General features: G+C 36.5%; 2 protein-coding genes across 2 annotated transcripts; one reads left to right on the forward strand and one right to left on the reverse strand.

Annotated features, from left to right (window-relative positions):
• The first annotated feature begins 1080 nt into the window (after positions 1-1080).
• Positions 1081-4665, forward strand: LOC142520455 (E2F transcription factor-like E2FE). The gene is made up of 11 exons (XM_075623430.1): positions 1081-1488; positions 1642-1709; positions 1825-1877; positions 1985-2062; positions 2180-2233; positions 2479-2587; positions 2698-2768; positions 2854-2929; positions 3018-3079; positions 3236-3620; positions 3954-4665. The coding sequence occupies exons 1-11, from the start codon at positions 1139-1141 to the stop codon at positions 4043-4045; spliced, it is 1398 nt and encodes a 465-aa protein (XP_075479545.1). The 5' UTR covers positions 1081-1138; the 3' UTR covers positions 4046-4665.
• Positions 4554-14298, reverse strand: LOC142520454 (pyridoxine/pyridoxamine 5'-phosphate oxidase 1, chloroplastic-like). Its single transcript, XM_075623429.1, has 14 exons — positions 14131-14298; positions 13832-14029; positions 13705-13743; positions 12932-13099; positions 12743-12848; positions 8250-8416; positions 7895-8137; positions 7489-7577; positions 7235-7285; positions 7040-7130; positions 6501-6605; positions 6330-6400; positions 5691-5786; positions 4554-4792 (listed from the first exon to the last, which is right to left on the reverse strand). Exons 1-14 carry the CDS (start codon positions 14260-14262, stop codon positions 4726-4728), a joined length of 1623 nt encoding a protein of 540 aa, XP_075479544.1. The 5' UTR covers positions 14263-14298; the 3' UTR covers positions 4554-4725.
• Between the last annotated feature and the right edge of the window lie 761 nt (positions 14299-15059).

Raw genomic sequence — 15059 nt, forward strand, 5'->3', positions numbered from 1 at the left:
TGAATGTTATGCGTGCATAAATGTAGCTTATGCATGATGAAACTCTCCACCCAGATTAATCCATGCACAATTTATATAATAATTAGGTGTTTAGTGGTTAAGAAGTTGTAGATTTAATATTTGATATATTGTTTTACTGTAAATAATAAAATCTATTATCGAAATTAATAAATCTAAACACGATTTATAGATTTTAAATCTATAAAAACATAAAACCTGTTTGTTTGGGTAAATCGCTTGAAATCGAGTTTCAAATCCTACGTAGTTAATTTTAAAATCAGTGTGGTGAATTTCGAATTGAACCCATAATTTATTTCAAAATTTATCTTCAGATACTGCATCAAAATCCAAACATAAATCCAAAACTCAATCCAAGTGGAATTCGATTTTGGTCTATATCCAATTATATAAGTTCAATAGATTTTCATTTTCTTAAAAAAAAATCAAATCAAATCCATCCTAACATAGAGATATGTATAGTTCCCTTCTTAAATCTTCCAATGAATCTAAATGCAACCAAAGTGAATTTCAACTCGGAAATTCAATAGTCTTTGAATTATTTACATACTCAATATTTATACTTTCAATTGCATACTGATTTTCATTAGTGCTCTGTTTAGTGTCTATATGATTTTGCTTTCGTTTACAGCTCTATAATTATTGTTTTCATATTTTGTTATTATAATTTGGCTATAGTTGTTAGTTCTCGATTTCATTTTAGAGTTGAAACCGAAGAACCGTTTCAGTTTTCGGTTCTGGGCGGTCATTTCAATTAGGTGAACGGAGTTGTAATCGGATCAACAAATAAATTGAGAATTGAATTAAATTAGTAAAACGATAAAAGATCAAACAATGAAAGAAAAACAACTTAAGATGCAAAACTAATTTATGGTACTAATCACAAGTCATGTAATATCGGATTATCGAAAGCCAACTAGTTCTCAAACCGTGACAGATCCACAAATAAAAAGAGAAATAATAAAATTAGTAAAATTAAATGAATGAGAGTTTAAGGCAAATCCACCCAACCCCATGCGAAATTCCACGATTGCCCACTCACGGTAAAACACAAACCAGCTCCAGCGAGGTCAAAACAGTAATTTCGTTCTAAACCGGCGACTCTCCGCATTCAAAGATAATGTTCAAATTCCCGCTGTTTTGCATGGCCTATTTTCAAACATTCGAATTCCCTCCCCCAAATCGACAAATTATCGCAATCATATTGCACATACAAACCCTTGATTCATCCGATTGCCGCCACTGCAATGGAACCCTTTTTAACGGTCCTCCAAGAACACGCAGTGATACGCTATATTGTGTGTGTTTTGGTCGTATATACATCTGTGTTGTTGCTTACAGATCGATATACTTGTTTGAAGAGATTCATATGGCTTTACCTGAGTTTCATGGAGCGGCAGCCATGGATTCTGGATATAAAGATGTCCCATATTGCCGCAAACAGAAATCTCTGGGTCTCTTGTGCACCAAGTAATTTCTCTGTGTTTCGTTTTCAATCAAGGACCCATTCTTCCCATTTCTTTCAATTTGTGTGTGTGTTGCTGAAATTTCAAGTTCTTAATTTTGTGCACGAGCTGTAGTTTGGAAAATTTGTGGGTTGATTTTGTTTTTTTATTTGTTCAGTTTCCTGAGCTTGTATAATAGAGATGGTCTCGAAACAATTGGGCTCGACGATGCAGCTTCACGGCTTGGTATGGATCGGCAATGCACTCCTTGAAATTTAATCGAGTCTGATTTTAATGAGCTTCTTAATAAAAACATTGCTCGGTAATCTGGATCTGGGATTTCCTTTAATTTTGTTTGCAGGGGTGGAAAGGCGACGAATTTATGACATCGTGAACGTTCTGGAAAGCATTGGCGTAAGAAGTTTAAAATCTGACCTCTTCATAATTTAATGAATATTTGGGAGTTTACATGGGATTTTATTCTAGACCTGAAAATTAGGATTCTGCATTTCTTTTCTCAGATCCTTGCACGGAAGGCCAAGAATCGCTATACATGGAAAGGGTTTGGGGCAATCCCCAAGGCTTTGGAAGACCTAAAAGTAAAAATAACACTTTTCTTCTCTGATTTTGTTGTTTTCCACGAGGCTTGGCTGAACTTGTAGATTTTATATATTCAAGATCTTTTGATATTCCACTCCCCCCTGCCCCCGCGGCAGAGAGAGGGCTTAAAGGAGAATGGCTCTGCTGTTGAAACAAGCTGCTCTGAGAAAGTATGCTCCTATCTAAAGATTTATTTGCCTGTTTCTTGATTGAAAGTTTTAATTCGGATGATTCACGCTATATTGTCGTGGACAGATCCAACTGAAATGAAAGTTTTTATCCAACTGAAATGAAAGTTTTTCTTTCTATATATATATAAAATTAGCACCATGATGTTTTCTTACCAATGAATTATTGGGTGTCATCAGATTGCAGGATTCTTTATCATCTTATTTGACATTATTATTTTCCTTAGACTTCAGATGATGAAGAAGACGAGATGTGCTCAGATTTTAACAACTCAAGTCAAACTGATAAATCAGACTCTAATTCTGTTCCTAAATGCTCTTTGTCAAACAGATCTGGTAATCAATCTTGGCCATTTTCTCCTCATTGTTCGATGTGGATTGTGGCTGATTCCTAATCTTGGACATGGCAAGTGCTGAATCATTGATTTATTTATTTCCATATTTAGGTGAAAATAGAAAAGAGAAGTCTCTTGGGCTTCTGACTCAGAATTTTGTTAAGCTTTTTCTTTGCACTGATGTAAGATAATGTTTAAATTATTTGCAATTGTGGTTTATTCTATTTGTAATCTATGCAGTTTTATAATGTTACAATTATTGTTTAGATGGATATGATTTCTCTTGATGATGCTGCAAAGCTACTGCTTGGGGATGGAAGCCGCGATTCAATGAATACAAGAAGTTGCGTACCTTCACTTTTGATATGTTATTTCTGAAATAAAATATGTACGACTCCTTTGGTTAATGTTTACTTTTTGGAACTCTGCAGCAAAGGTTAGAAGGCTGTATGATATATCTAATGTTCTGTCTTCCATGAATTTTATTGAGAAGGTGAGACATCTTATTGAGTGATAGGACTATAAAACCAAAACTGTTGTACAAAACTTCCATATTTTGTTCTCATCAATACACTTTCGCATGGACAAGTTCAAAAAGATTAAAATGTATGTAACTCTAGCGCTTATCTATCTCTTGAATGATGTTCAGACGCATCATCCTGAAACAAGGAAACCAGCTTTCAGATGGTTGGGGCTGAATGGAAAACCTGATAAAGGAAATGTGGAGTCCTTGGTTTTGAGTGAATCCAGGAAGAGGGTTTTTGGAACTGACCTTACTAATGCTACTGTAAAGAGGTTCAACGTGGATGGGGATGCACCTAGTTTCCTCAAACCACATATACCAATTCAAATTAAACAGGAGACTTTGGATAACGAGGTTGAAAGGGCAAAAACAGGGGGCAAGAGTTACCAGTTCGGTCCTTTTGCTCCTGCAAATGTGCACGAGGTTGGAGCTTCTCAAGATGAAAAAGAAAAACAAGTCATAGATCGGGAAAGTCTAGCCTCCACTTATCGGCCTCAATATCATAGTCAAGGTACTTTACTCGATTTATTTCAGTCATATTAGAAGAGTTATCATCAACTGATTATTTGTTTAGTCCAGTGCTTAAAATTACACAAACCATTTCTTGTCTATTAATCAATTATACATGTGGGAAAGAAGAAAAAACCTTCCATTCTTTAACCACACTTAATAAATGGAGACTCCTCATTAAGTTGCAGTATTCAATTTATTCAGTTGTGGTTTCAAAACAGAAGAATTCAGTGCACGCACATATACACCACTCTTAAAATACATGCTCATTATTTTTCTCTAATGCTGTCCCAAATTTTGCTTACGAGAACTTGCTTCATGGTTGTTTTCTCAGCTTTAAAAGACCTGTTCTCGCACTATGCTGAAGCATGGAAATCATGGTACTCTGAAGTTGATGGCAAGAACCATATACAAATAATATCCTAACACGCAGTTTCTATCCAAACAGCAGTGGTACACCTGACTTCGTAAGAATAGAGCTACATTTGTTGACTTAGAGTAAACGTCCCCTGATGAAGAGTGCATATATATACTCAATGGACTCTGGCGGCCTCGCAGGAATCATGCATCAGTAACAATCAATTATGCAACTTTATTCACAATTAATTTCTGGAATTCACAATTCATTTCTGGATTTTATCAGGATGTTCATATACTTTGACTGAGTTTGTACTAGTTGTTATCCTTAATATCAACCAGTAATTTGCATTGTTTGGGGATTCCCCCCCGTTTTTTGTCTTGTTTTTTTACTTCTTAGGCTCCATTTAACCCCTAAGAGGAGAATGATATAACTGGAGAGTTCAATTTGTGAACCTGAATTTTATTTTGTCTGGCTGGTTTTGTAGTGATAAAACTGTTCAATCAGTGGTGCATTTTGCAAGTGATTGATAATATCCTGATCACAGAGAAGATTTCAACTGCCACAATAAACCAATTGCACAGAGAAGAAGATTTCATGTAACCTGGAGCTGTAATTATATGTGCATATATCGTCTCACAACATTGTATAGTGTACATTGTATTGCTATCGACATAAAGAAGAAAAACTAAGAAACAAATGGAACTTCAGAATTGAGATCTCATAACGAAGATACTGAGAATACTAGTCATGGAGACAATCTATCAATTTTCCACACATTCTTCCCATCCATCACCTCTGGAGAGTAACGTAACCTGAAAACATTGTAATACATGGGGCATGGCATATCACCAAAAAAGGAAAATAAATCATTGTTGTCACATAGATAATACAAATGAATGTATATTTATGCATATACATTTATTATATCATCAAAAAAGGAAAATAAATAATTGTTGACACACACACAAATGAATGCATATTTATGTACGTAATACTGTTCTAAAATCGGCCTAGGCGACAGACGTGGAGGACCGCATAGAAGAAATTCTAGGCGACCCTGTTTTTAAGTTTTTTTTTCTTTTTGATTTTTTTTTAAAAAAATTTTGGTCTTTTAATTTAAATTACAAGTCCAATAAAAAAAACAAAAGGTATTTTTTTATAGGTCATAAACCAAAGTCCAACAAGAAATGCGATTTGTTGGTCTGTCATAACACACCAAACTTCTTCTTCGTCTGCGATCTAGATGATAATTTTTCATCCGAAGAAAAAGAAGATCACAATGATGATATTGAGTTATTTAAACAATGATTTAATATCCCAAAATACAAAGCTTCATCTTATTTTTTTATCAGCCATTTTTTCAATGATGATATTAATCTACTTTAAACAATGATTTAATATCCTAAAATAAAAACTTCATCTTATTTTTCTATTAGCTATGTTCTTCCCACCTATATCAAATAATGATTTAAGATCCTACAATAAAAATAAAATAAAAATTAAGTTAAAGATATTAATATATAATTTTACTAAATATTATAAAAATTAATTTTAAAAAACCGCCTAGGTAGCCACCAGCTTGCTGCCTACCGATTTTTAGAAAACTACCGGTATATATTTATGTATTAAGGATGGATACAAATATAAATATTTTCAAAAACACCTAGCGTGTTCTATTGTTGCAAAAACACTGTTACTTTAATAACACACCTGTCATGCAAGCGAGATGGCTGTCCTTGCCAAAACTCAAAAAGCTGCGGTTTGAGTCTATATCCTCCCCAATATTTTGGTTTTGGGATCAGGCTTCTGCATTGCCACATGAAGAAAAAGGTTAAAATAGAACACTTCGCTTCTCAGACTATAATCAAGCCAGATAGCACTTTGTTAACATGGTATTTGACACAACTTGAAAATAAGAATGTCCGTAGGCTAGTTCCTCTAGCCCATCCATATTACGTTCTAAAAATTTTATGAAGTTGGTTTACCACAGATAATCATCATGATCAACTTGGTGAAGTGTGGAGTGCCGAGTTTCAATATCCACTTTCGACAATGCATTGCCAAAAGAGGAGATTCTATGCCACAATGCAAAAATTGTTGTATTATCATAACGAAGCCAGTCATGAGAAATCCATCATATAGCAACATGACCGCGTATTATCCCTGATCCTCAGATCCAGGCAAACTGATCAGTATGGATGCAAATCGATTAGTTCGCACATTTAAATCTAGAAATGCATGAATGTTATGCGTGCTGAAATGCATCTTATCCATGATAATACTCTCCACCCACGCTAATCCATGCAGAAATAATAATTAGGTGTTAGTGGTTAAGCATGAATAACTAACCCATCAGCAAACTGAGCCTCCAGCTCTTCTTCTAGTTGGTGGAGAACATGCCTTCCAGATATTACCGTGCTCTGAAGGAAAATAAGAGACAGATCTAGGCAATATGTAGTAAAATAACAGAGATATTGACAGGATGCAAGAAATCAAACCTAAGAATGGCAAAAAAGAAACCTGTTTGCTAACTATTGCCCCAATCTGGCTTTCTCTTGGTCGGCTGTGAAAGTATTTCTCAGATTCTTCATCTGAAACCTTTTGCACCGGCCCTTCAATTCTTACCTGAAGCAACAATGCATGTTGAACCTTTGCTCATCCAAGAAAGATTTGAGACAAAAATAATGTTGCAGCATTTTGTTCTTCATGGTACTAAGCATTTTTTGAGAATCTTAGACTCTGACAGCACAAGCTAGCCAAATGGTAAGGTCTAGTTCAAGGTGCAACCTAGTTCTGGGGGTTTGGTATTTAGAATTAAAAATGATGTTTTAAACACCTTGGAGACTAGAAGGCGTTGATTCCAGTTATGACCTTTGTGAATTCTTCTCAAGGCAAGGATGTTACAGAGTTGCAAAAACCACAATTTTATTTTCTACTCATTTTTAAAATAGTGACAGGAAACAATGAAATTCCCTCAGATAAAGAAAATGGTGCCAATAGTACTTGTGAATTGACCCCTTTATAACAAATGGATACCGTTTAAAAAATATAAGAAATACCTGACGATTCAAAGCATCCCAGTAAAACAGCAGAGCTGCATGAGGATTTTCTGATATTTGATGAGCCTTTCGACTTTCATAATTTGTGTACCTGTCCAAAAGATGAGAGGCTGTGAATTCTAAATTGAGAAACCAGACAAAATTCATCAAAGCAATATACTGTATATTAAAATGATGTAATACAGCAGAACTCACCAGACAAAACCATCTTTGTCAAGCCCTTTCAGCAAGACCATTCTTGACGAACTGTAGCAACATATAAAAATACGCAGACTTAAATGAAAATTCAACAGAAGTAACAACGAGTAACAGCAACATGGTGAAAGACAAAAAGGTGATTTTTGCAGGAACCAAACCACTCAACCTAGTTGTAAAAGTTCATAGCTGCAAGTGTCCTAGCGCCATAAAATCAGAATAGCGCGATAAAATCAGATTTTTAAGAAACTTACGGTTTTCCATCTTTTCCAGTCGTACAAAGTGACATAGCATTAGGTTCCTTCAATCCGGACGCCATAGCATCATCGAACCATTTTTGGAACTACAGCAACACAAAAATACTACAAATTACAAAAAGCAGGTGTAATACTGTTAGGAAATTTCATCTCGATCTACATTCAGCTCGACATAAATGTCATGGTCAAGTAACAAGATTCCTCGCTTCTCAGAATTCTAATAAATTTAAAATCTGGCAGATTCTTGATGGCTGATGCATACCAGAATCTGCTAACTGACGGCCCATTACTTCCGTTTCTTCTGTTCTATACCAGTAATGGTCCAGGCCAAAATCCATTTCTGGACACAGACGGTGTTTAAGTGAAAAAGAAAACAGTCACCCAGTTTGATGTGAAGTAATACCTGAGCAAAGGGATCAGCATCAGCTTGGTCCTCAGAAAACTCTGGAGAGATATAGTTTTCTCTAAGAGTGGATATGTCAACTCGTGGAGGCTTTCCAATTCGAACACACATAGAACTTCCAGGATATTCTGGCAGGTTAAGCTTGAATTTCTCTGCAACGGATGGGGGAACAAATCTGCCACCTAGAAAGTGATGAGGGCCAGAAAACTTTTTGGCACACAACTTAGGAGCAGTTAACGAAACCTACACACAGCTAGCCACGTTTTAAATATTCATCGACAGGAGAGGAAAAGAAAAATGCCATCTTAAAGATGTTTAGTGATAAAGTATAGAAATTTTCAAAATAAATACATACCAGCATATTTGGTTTGATTCCTTCGCCACTGAGATCACCTTCTTCAACATGCCATCCAGATGGAATATCTACAGAGACTATGGCAGGTAATTTCTGCTGCTTTTGCTTGAGATTTCCTAAGTCTACAAACCTCTGTATCAGACCATCAAAAGGAGGCCTAGGACTACCTGGATGAGTACAATAGGCGTTATCAAACATAGTTGGATTATATGAAAGTTGCTGCAGTAGCCCAAGGCAAACAAATCTTTAAATTGCATTATCTTGAACTCAATAGAGTGAATGTAACTGTCTCATATAAACGAAGTCAATTAATTAAATCATATAAATGACTAGTCAATTAATTAATCATCAGAAAAATAAAAGAATACTCACACAACTCTTTTGCTTTTATTTATTTAAATTAGCATCACTTGGTAAGGAAAATTAAGTTTGATTATGTATAATTTACAGAGATATGACAGCTGAAAGCGAGCTAACAATTAAACGTGAACATCTTCCTAGAAGATCTCAGTAGTCCTTCGACATAATACCCAACAGGTAGCAAGACATTTTCCGGTTACAATTATTGACATCTCCACGTGTAAGGGTGGTAGGAACTTGGCTCATACACAGGTGCTCTCACAAACTTACTAATTCACTGATCTTATGACTTCCCTCTGAACATTTGATTACAATCCAAATATTTCAAATTTGTGATATTTTATTATATACGTAAAGGCAATTAATTACACTAAGCGGTCTAGTGATCCCCTCATGATACAATGCTAAACAAGACCATGATCATGTCACAAACTCTACATGAAACACAATCCAAGTAGAAATTTGAATCTTGATCTTTTTCCGGCACTCGCCACTCGACTTTTCAATGTTGTAAAAAATTCTCCTATTCCTCTCTAACCACACAGACCAACATATGCTATGAACCACCACTCTCCAAAAAATTCTGCCCCTTTTTTCCAAGATGTCAAGATAAGTAGCAAATGAATCTTGCGTTGATCTTGGCACCACCTAAACCAATCTCAATTTTGTCCAAAGCTCTAGCCCACAAACCACTCGTGAAGGTACAATGAATCAACATATGGTCCCGCGTCTCCCTCTCATTCCGACACGACACACACCAATTTGGGCACAGAAAACATGTGGGTTATCTCTTTTGCATCATCGCCGAAGTCGGCAACTTATCCAGAACAACTATCCACGAAAATACTTGAATCTTTGTTGGGACCGGAACCAAATAACATGGAAAAAAGAAAAAAAGGGAAAGCTATTATTCGAAAAGAATGACTCGAAGAAAGACTTATCTGAAAAGAGAAATGACGGATCCCCACCCCACACTCTAACATCATCTACACACTCAACTCATGTAATTCCACACGCCTCAAAACCCTCCGAAAATCCAAGTCTCGTGAAGGGGAAAATGATGAATTCTCAAACAAAGAGATATAGGCATACTATGTACCAAAGAAAGCTGAAATAAATAATTGATGAAAAGTCGGGTAAGATCTAGAAATAAACTTCCACGGGTATCTGAACGTAACGTTCCTTGCTGAACCAGCATCTCATCCATGCTGTTATAACTTGTATTTACTCCCTCTGATCTTCTTCCACAACAACTCGTCATCTGCATAAAACCTCCACCATCATTTCCCAACAGAGCCCTATTCCTCAAACAAATGTTACCAATTCTCAATCCCCTTCTATCTTTTCGTTTGCACACCTGATCCCATGCACTTAAATGACAATGCGAGTCACCATCAGCTCCATCCCAAAGAAAATCCATCACAGTCTTCTCCATTTCCTCTGCTATGCCCTTTCGTACCCTAAAAAAAGACATGAAATACGTCGACAAAGTATTCAATACCGCTGCAATCAACGTTAAGCTCCCCATCTTGATATAAATGCTTTCTTCTAGCTTGAAAATATCTTTGACAACTTAGTCATAATCGGTTCCCAAAACGAGATTTTTTCTTCTAATGGCACCCCAAATACTTAATTGGCCATTTCTCTCCACCACGCCCAGTTTATTGTGCTAACTCTTTCACTTCATCTTCTTTGCAGGTGAGACCCAACAAAGCACCCTTCTCCCAATTGATTTTTAAACCTGATAATTGATATGTTACAAAACGACCTCACAATGTCCACCAAAAACCTGATGTGCTCCTCTTTCTTGACAAAAAAATAGTGTCATCCGCAAAATGTGCTTGAAATTTACCCCTAGGTCTCCCATTAATCATAACCGAGAATGACACGTTCGAAACACAACCCTTGATCCACCTTCTCTATCTCTCACCAAACCCGTTCTTCCTTAGGACAAATCCAGGAAATTCCAGTCCACGTTATCATATGTTTTCTCAAAATCCACATTTTCTTCTTTTTCCACCTACCCTCTCGCACTATCTCATTCGTAATGTGAGAACCATCAAGAATTTGTCTCCCATCAATGAAGGCATTCTTGTACTATCTCATTCGCAATGTGAGAACAATCAAGAATTTGTCTCCCATCAATGAAGGCATTCTGAGATTCTGATATTTTGTATAACAAAACTTTCTTCAGTCGTGCTGACAACACTTAACTATAATCTTGTACAGGCTAGTAGTAAGACTAATAGGCCTAAAATCTTTAACCTTGATCGAATCTTGTTTATTTGGAATCAAACAAATGTATGTCTCATTAGTAATACCATTTATGACACCCCCTTCGAAGAACTAACTGAAAACCTTCATTATATCTCCTTTAACAATATCCCACAATCCTGATAAAATGCCAAGGTAAATCCATCCGGTCTCAGAGCCTTACAACTATCACACTAAAACACTGCCTTCTTGACCTTATATTCTAAGAAGAGTTTTCAAGCTCTAGTCTCAAGTCGCCATCAACGGGGCACCAATCCACTCCTTCAATACCCCAGCCCCTCGTCCTTGATTTACTAGACAACTCTTTGAAAAATTTGACTATGAATTGATTTTATTTAATCCTCACAAACAATAACCGACCCGTTAGCCCTTTCCAGTTTATTGATGATAGCCTTACTCTTCCGCTGATTCAAGAGAGAACGAAAGAACTTTGTAATGTGTTCCCTTTCCATGACCCATTTGACCCTCGTTTTTTGATTGTTCATCTTATTCCTTCGACACACTATTTTTTCTAACACCCATTTTGCTTTCTTTCTTCCAGTTGCCACCGCCTCGGATCCCAGCCCCTCAGTCTCCATCTTGTCTAGCCTTCTAATTTTTCTCTCAATTCAGCCAACCTCTCTTCCACCAACCCGAAAACCTCTTCATTCTATCTTCTAAGATCAAACTTAATAGCTTTAAGTTTCCTCATAAATTCATACCGCTCCAATCCCTGAAATTCTGCATTGTTTCCACCATGACTAAAATGATGATTTAAAGCTCTTGTGTTTCAAACACACATTCTCAAATCTAAAAGAAGATGATCCCCATTTAACCTTTTCCGTGTTCAGAATAACTGGAAAATGAACCAAAGTAATTCAGGGTAAAACTATTTGTCTATAACATGGGTATATCTCCACCTATCCTCTCATAAATAAGAATATGTCTAATCAACAACAAATTGGTTTTTCGCTTAACAATCTCACGACATTAAAATCTCCACATAAACACCATTTCTCCCCACACAAAACTCTCAATCTTGCCAATTTATTCCAAAAATGATCTCATTCGTGGTTCGCATGAGCCGTACACCGCCATAAACCACCAATCATTATTATTATCCTACTCAATGGGAACAGATATGGAGAATTCCCCAATGAATTTGTCCCTAACGGAAACCAATCTTGGATCTCACATAACCAAGATATCCCCTCACCGGCCAACTGCCGGTAAAGCAACCCACTCCAGCAACATGGATTTCCACACACTAGCAATAAAACTTCAGTCTACCACCTCTCTTTTAATTTCTTGGAGAACAACTAGGTTTGGCCTCTCCATTCGTAGAACGGCTCGAATGAGTCCCCTTCATGTAGCCGAACCTCCGTCCCTGATATTCCAAGAACAGATCTTCATCTAATCAATGCACAACCCCCTTGACACGATCCTTTCTCAATATTACTCCCAACTTCCAGCTTTTTTAAAACAGTTGCGTCGCTCATACTCGTCCTGCATCTTTTTTCAAGCAGTAAATCCACCTTCTCTACTCCCATCTTAAAAAGACAATCACCATCGCCATCTGATTCTACCAGCCACGTATCCAACCCCTCACCCCCCCTAAAACGCTTCTCTTTTGCTCAGACCCAAAGAGGTTAGTCCCCGACAGACCCGAATTTTCACCCAAGTCACAGAGAAAGAATCAAATAAAGTAGTTCTCATAATACATTCAATCAATTCTTAGTCATGAAAGAATTATTTAAAGAAGATTAATTGTTTTTCCTTCTTCGAAGCATTCCCACGATAAAACTCCACCAAACAGTAATATCCACTCAATCAATGCCAAAATTTAAAGAAAGATACAACTTAAAGAAACTAATAAGTACCATGAAATGAGAACCCAAACATTGCATCCACTATGACGTCATAACTTGTGGACAAATCCAGAGGTAGGTCTTCCACTGATAGGAAAGGAATGGAAAGTGACAACAACTACAAAAATTAAAGCATAAGCAATGCTGCTAGGTTAGGTTATGCGCGCTAGTAAACTTGAGCCATATCCAATACAGTGATACCTGTGTTACCAACCCATTATAAAGAGCTTTAGCAGTGCGCTTTGGATAACAAATAACTGGTTTATAACCAAAATGATGCAAATGACGAGCAGCTACAAGGCCATCACCTCCATTATTCCCCGGGCCACATATAGCAAGAACACGGTTACATTCGGTTGGTTTATAGACCTGCATAAGAAGAGCATTCTTTTGAGTCCAGTCCACGTAAAACATCTCCCTGGTATAATTATCCCTATGGTTTTAATTCAAAACTCTAAAATATAATAGTGTACATAACAGCTAGGAAGTCTCCATTAAATTTTTTTCTCCAAAAGCTAACCCAAAAGAAAATAGAGACCTTCACATTATTATGGATGGGCCCACTTAACTAGACACACAGCTTACATATCTAAAGCACCGGTGTGGGCTTGACTTCAGTCTCAGATATAACAACCCTAAATAAAAACCAGCTGACGCTTATGAGTGAGTTTTCATTGCAAAACTTTCAATATCAACAGCCTTTTTCCATCATTCCCTTGAATTCATTAAGTATTTCATCCAGTTGTAGCACTTTGAACTAGTTAGCAGTGTAAAAGGGTCCGCCAGTGGTTATGATATCTAATTTTGGAAAGAGAGCAACCATTCTAAAGAGCCCCTACTAATAAGCACTCGCACCTCATCAGCTAACAACCAAAGTTAAGATGTGATTGCTGCTCCTAGGCAATGATAAAAACAACTGCCGCCAAAAAGGAATAAAACAGGAAGGTTTCCAAAGACAAGACCATAAAACTTACCTCAGCTATCGAAGCAGCTACACTCAAACCAGCCAATTCCTGCAATCGATATATTCAAAGATTCAACCCCAAAAACCGATTCATTCAAACACAATCAAAGCTAAACAAAAGCGTAAAAATAGCTGACCATTAGCTGATCAACGCTAAACCCAAGTGGGCCCATGAGAATTTCATCTATTTCCGCTGCCTCTCGTTGATTCAAATATGAAATAGACTCTGGGTCCTGCACAACTCTCGCAGTAGCCATCGACTTCAACCCGATAATAGAATTAGAACAATACCCTCTGAGATTAATCCTCGAATTGAAACCCAAAAAACCCCGAACCTAACATCGACAAAAAAAACTCCAATTAACCTATATATTGTAGCGAAAAGCAATAATCTTGAAGCATGCTGGAGTGTATGATGATGCGCGATGCAAATTACACAGGAAAAAGGAGGAAGCTTGAGAATTTGGTTGGTAGCAGCAAAATTAGCAGCCGAAATTGGAATATTGGGGAGAGGAAATTGCAGTAGTGATTGAGTGAGGAGACATTTCATGGTCCTCTTACTTCGCATCAATGTCTGCGCCAACGTTTTATCATACAAAAGAGGAGGGGGAAATTACACACATTGAATTTCATAATTTTTTTATAATTATAATATAATGTTTTTATTACGTCACCCAAATAACCAATTTTTTTAAAAAATAAACTGATAATATTCATGAAAAATTAATTACCATTATTTATTAGAAAAATAGTATTTTATAAGAATCAATGTGTAATCGGCTCATCGATAATGAGGTTTTTTTTATCATGATCAAATTTGGAGCTTATTAATTGTAATATACCATCTTGGTTTCGCAATGATGTATCTTGTGACTCTTCTTTATAGATTGTTTTATTTCAAAATAATAATAATAATAAATAAATAAATATTGAGGTAAAAAATTTGACGATCACTTGATACAAAATAAGGATCAACTTACGGGACAATCATGTGCATCAGCAGGTGCGGAGCCAAAGGCTCCTGTACCCGGGCTTTAGCCCGAGTGACCAATTTTTTTTTTGAAAAAATTATACGTAAATTTTATATAATTTTGGAATAATTTAATATTAACCCGGGTAGATCAATTTAATATATTAAAAAATTATAGAGTTTAAAATTTTAGGCCGGACGGAGCCATATTTCTGGCTCCGCCACCCGTGCATGGGAGGTCATCTAAATTGTAGGGATGGGAGGTATCGGTAAGACTACTTTATATCTCAATCATATAGTGTAAGAGATATCTTGTTAAGTATGCTAGGTTCAGTGAAAATATTGACTAAGCAAATGCATCGAGAGTGGGATGATCAACTAAGACTTCACATGTA

The sequence above is a fragment of the Primulina tabacum genome, chromosome 12, assembly GCF_025594145.1.
Source record: "Primulina tabacum isolate GXHZ01 chromosome 12, ASM2559414v2, whole genome shotgun sequence".
Lineage (NCBI taxonomy): Eukaryota > Viridiplantae > Streptophyta > Magnoliopsida > Lamiales > Gesneriaceae > Primulina > Primulina tabacum.

Bases quoted from the DNA above. Each gene is read 5' to 3' on its own strand.
- LOC142520455 (XM_075623430.1), top strand. From the start codon at position 1,139: ATGTTCAAATTCCCGCTGTTTTGCATGGCCTATTTTCAAACATTCGAA. The intron at 2,588-2,697 runs GTAATCAATCTT...TTCCATATTTAG, and splicing joins CTCTTTGTCAAACAGATCTG to GTGAAAATAGAAAAGAGAAG. The intron at 2,930-3,017 runs GTTGCGTACCTT...GGAACTCTGCAG, and splicing joins CGATTCAATGAATACAAGAA to CAAAGGTTAGAAGGCTGTAT.
- LOC142520454 (XM_075623429.1), bottom strand. From the start codon at position 14,262: ATGCGAAGTAAGAGGACCATGAAATGTCTCCTCACTCAATCACTACTG. The intron at 8,138-8,249 runs GTATGTATTTAT...AGCTGTGTGTAG, and splicing joins GAATCAAACCAAATATGCTG to GTTTCGTTAACTGCTCCTAA. The intron at 6,606-7,039 runs GTATTTCTTATA...TTGTTGCTTCAG, and splicing joins GGGATGCTTTGAATCGTCAG to GTAAGAATTGAAGGGCCGGT.